The sequence below is a fragment of the Austrofundulus limnaeus genome, unplaced genomic scaffold, assembly GCF_001266775.1.
Source record: "Austrofundulus limnaeus strain Quisiro unplaced genomic scaffold, Austrofundulus_limnaeus-1.0 Scaffold1149, whole genome shotgun sequence".
In the NCBI taxonomy this organism is placed as follows: Eukaryota; Metazoa; Chordata; class Actinopteri; order Cyprinodontiformes; family Rivulidae; genus Austrofundulus; species Austrofundulus limnaeus.
The window spans coordinates 70,255-72,414 of NW_013953551.1; the positions used below are offsets into that span (position 1 = coordinate 70,255).

At 44.3% G+C, this 2,160-nt stretch overlaps 1 protein-coding gene across 2 annotated transcripts in view; it reads right to left on the reverse strand.

Annotated features, from left to right (window-relative positions):
* Nucleotides 1-668: 668 nt before the first annotated feature.
* Nucleotides 669-2,160, reverse strand: part of LOC106534353 (TRAF2 and NCK-interacting protein kinase) — a gene marked incomplete at its 5' end in the record, with an annotated part of 20,140 nt that continues 18,648 nt past the window's right edge. For both annotated transcript variants that reach the window (XM_014030963.1, XM_014030962.1), the window contains 1 exon segment: nt 669-1,508. In XM_014030963.1, coding sequence (XP_013886417.1) covers nt 1,425-1,508 — 84 coding nt within the window.

Genomic DNA, 2,160 nt, shown 5'->3' on the forward strand with positions numbered 1-2,160 from the left:
CACACACACACACACACACACACACACACACACACACACCTTCTCAGAGACATAAATGTGCTGTATGTTTAAAGACGGACCGACTCCAAGCTGTTGTGCGGGAGCAGGAGAACTGAGCAGATGTGAACAGAACCACGCTCTGGTTGTTCAGGATTACAGTAAAACTGATGCAGCACCTTCAGAGTTTAAAGAGGGATCATGATGAAGATGAAGGAGGAGTTACAAAGAGGTAAAATGAAGCTGGAAACATACTCGCTCCGAACTGCCGACGTCGGCACGGGTTGTCGCAGTTTAATGACGAAAATTACGTCACCGGGCTTCGCAGCGTCGTGTCGACAGCCCCTTTTGGCACAACCCCCTGGCAAAACTTTTTGACCCCTCTCCCTTGTCGACGGTAATGTGTGATTGGTCTGAACTAAAAGTGCTCGGATGGACACCACAGAAGGAAAAAACAAAAACTCGCTTCTGACTAGAGCAGACTGTTTTAAGCAGTTTTAAAGATAGACAAACCGAGAAAAACTCATGCGTGTTTGTGCTGACAGCACTATGCGCTGCATTTACTTCAACCACTCGGTTAAAAAATTTTTAAAAAACGACTCGCTCCCCGAGCCGACCAGGAAGCAGAGTTTTATAAAGATGGTCAAACCGTGAAAAACTCATGAATGGAGATAAACAGACTTTGTGCACGGAGGAATCTGACTGATAAAAACTGTGGAGTTTTTTAAACAGGACAGATGTGGATAAATCCGTCGGGTGAGTGACTTTTTTGCTGCATTGCTGTTGCGGGGAGAAATTCCATACAGTGACGTATGTTTCAGCAGGAGGGGGGGTTTCCCCAAGCTCGGCGCAGGGTGTCGTAGGGACTGTGAAAGGTCTGTGCAAAAACGACTGCCTAACAACCACGTGACCGCACGTCGACCCGTCGGCGTCAGAGCGAGTATGTTTCCAGCTTAAGAACAAATACATGACGGAACAGTGATTTTTTATTTGTTTTTGTTTAAAGGGACGAAGGTTTGCATACTGTTCCACTGGACAGAAGAGAGCATCTCTGTTGAGTTTAGTCGGTGCGAGGAGGAGATGTGGAGAAGCAGAGCAGCAGATTCAGATCTTGCTGTTTAGTAGGTTTAAATGTCCAGAACACTCCAAAAGTGCTGCTTCTCCAGTTCCCACACATGAGAAGGAGAACTGGAACAACACGAAGCTACAGAACAGGAAGTGTTCCACACCACGATGGAAGAAGAGAGTATCTGGAACGTCAGCGCCAGTCATCCGACGGCCTATGCATTACCCGGCCTAATCTAGAATCTTCTTCTACTCTGTATTAGTCTCTCGGTCGGTCGTGTCCATTTTGTTTGACGTTCGGTGGGCCAACGGAAGGTCTTCTGACTGTTAGAAGAGTGAGGCAGGCGGGACGAGGAGACACGTCACCAGTTCATCATGGAGTTTCTGTTGAGCGTCATGAAGAAGACTTGGCTGCTGCCTCCTGAACGCACCGACGCGAAGAACACCTGGAGAAGAGAGGAACACAGACAGTTTCATCGGCTGGAAAACTCCAACATGAGTTTGTAATGATCTGAGCTAAAGAAATGACAATGTTTTAATGTAAGAACCGTAAAATAGACGCAAATCAGGAAAGCTGCTAAGGCTGCTGCCAGTGGTGCATTAAGGTCACCAAGCTAACCAGTCACCTGCATATATCACTCACAGTCGCTGTGTGAAAACGTTTTGGACTTAAAAATTCTTGAACCCTGAGCAGCAGACAAATATTTGTAAAATTGGATGTTTCTACAGTGTTTATGTAAGAAATACCGTATTTATTCGTGTATAATACGATCTCATGTATAATACGACCCCCCCTTCTTTGAGCTTAAAAAGCATAAAAAAATAATCCTCAAACTACATCCAATTTCATACAGACTTCAAGATTTTTCAGCCTTTGCAGTCTTTATACATATCAGTAAAATGATCATTGGACTATTCATTTTATTTTAATAACATATGTACTAAAAGGTATTTTGACAACAAATATATATCAGCTGTAGCAGCATCATATGAATTCTGGCATTTTACACATAGTCCACCAGGAGGCGCAAACACAAAAGTCAGAGACTTCACATGAGATTTGGGCCATCTTGTTGGGGAAAAGCAGATTACTTCCTT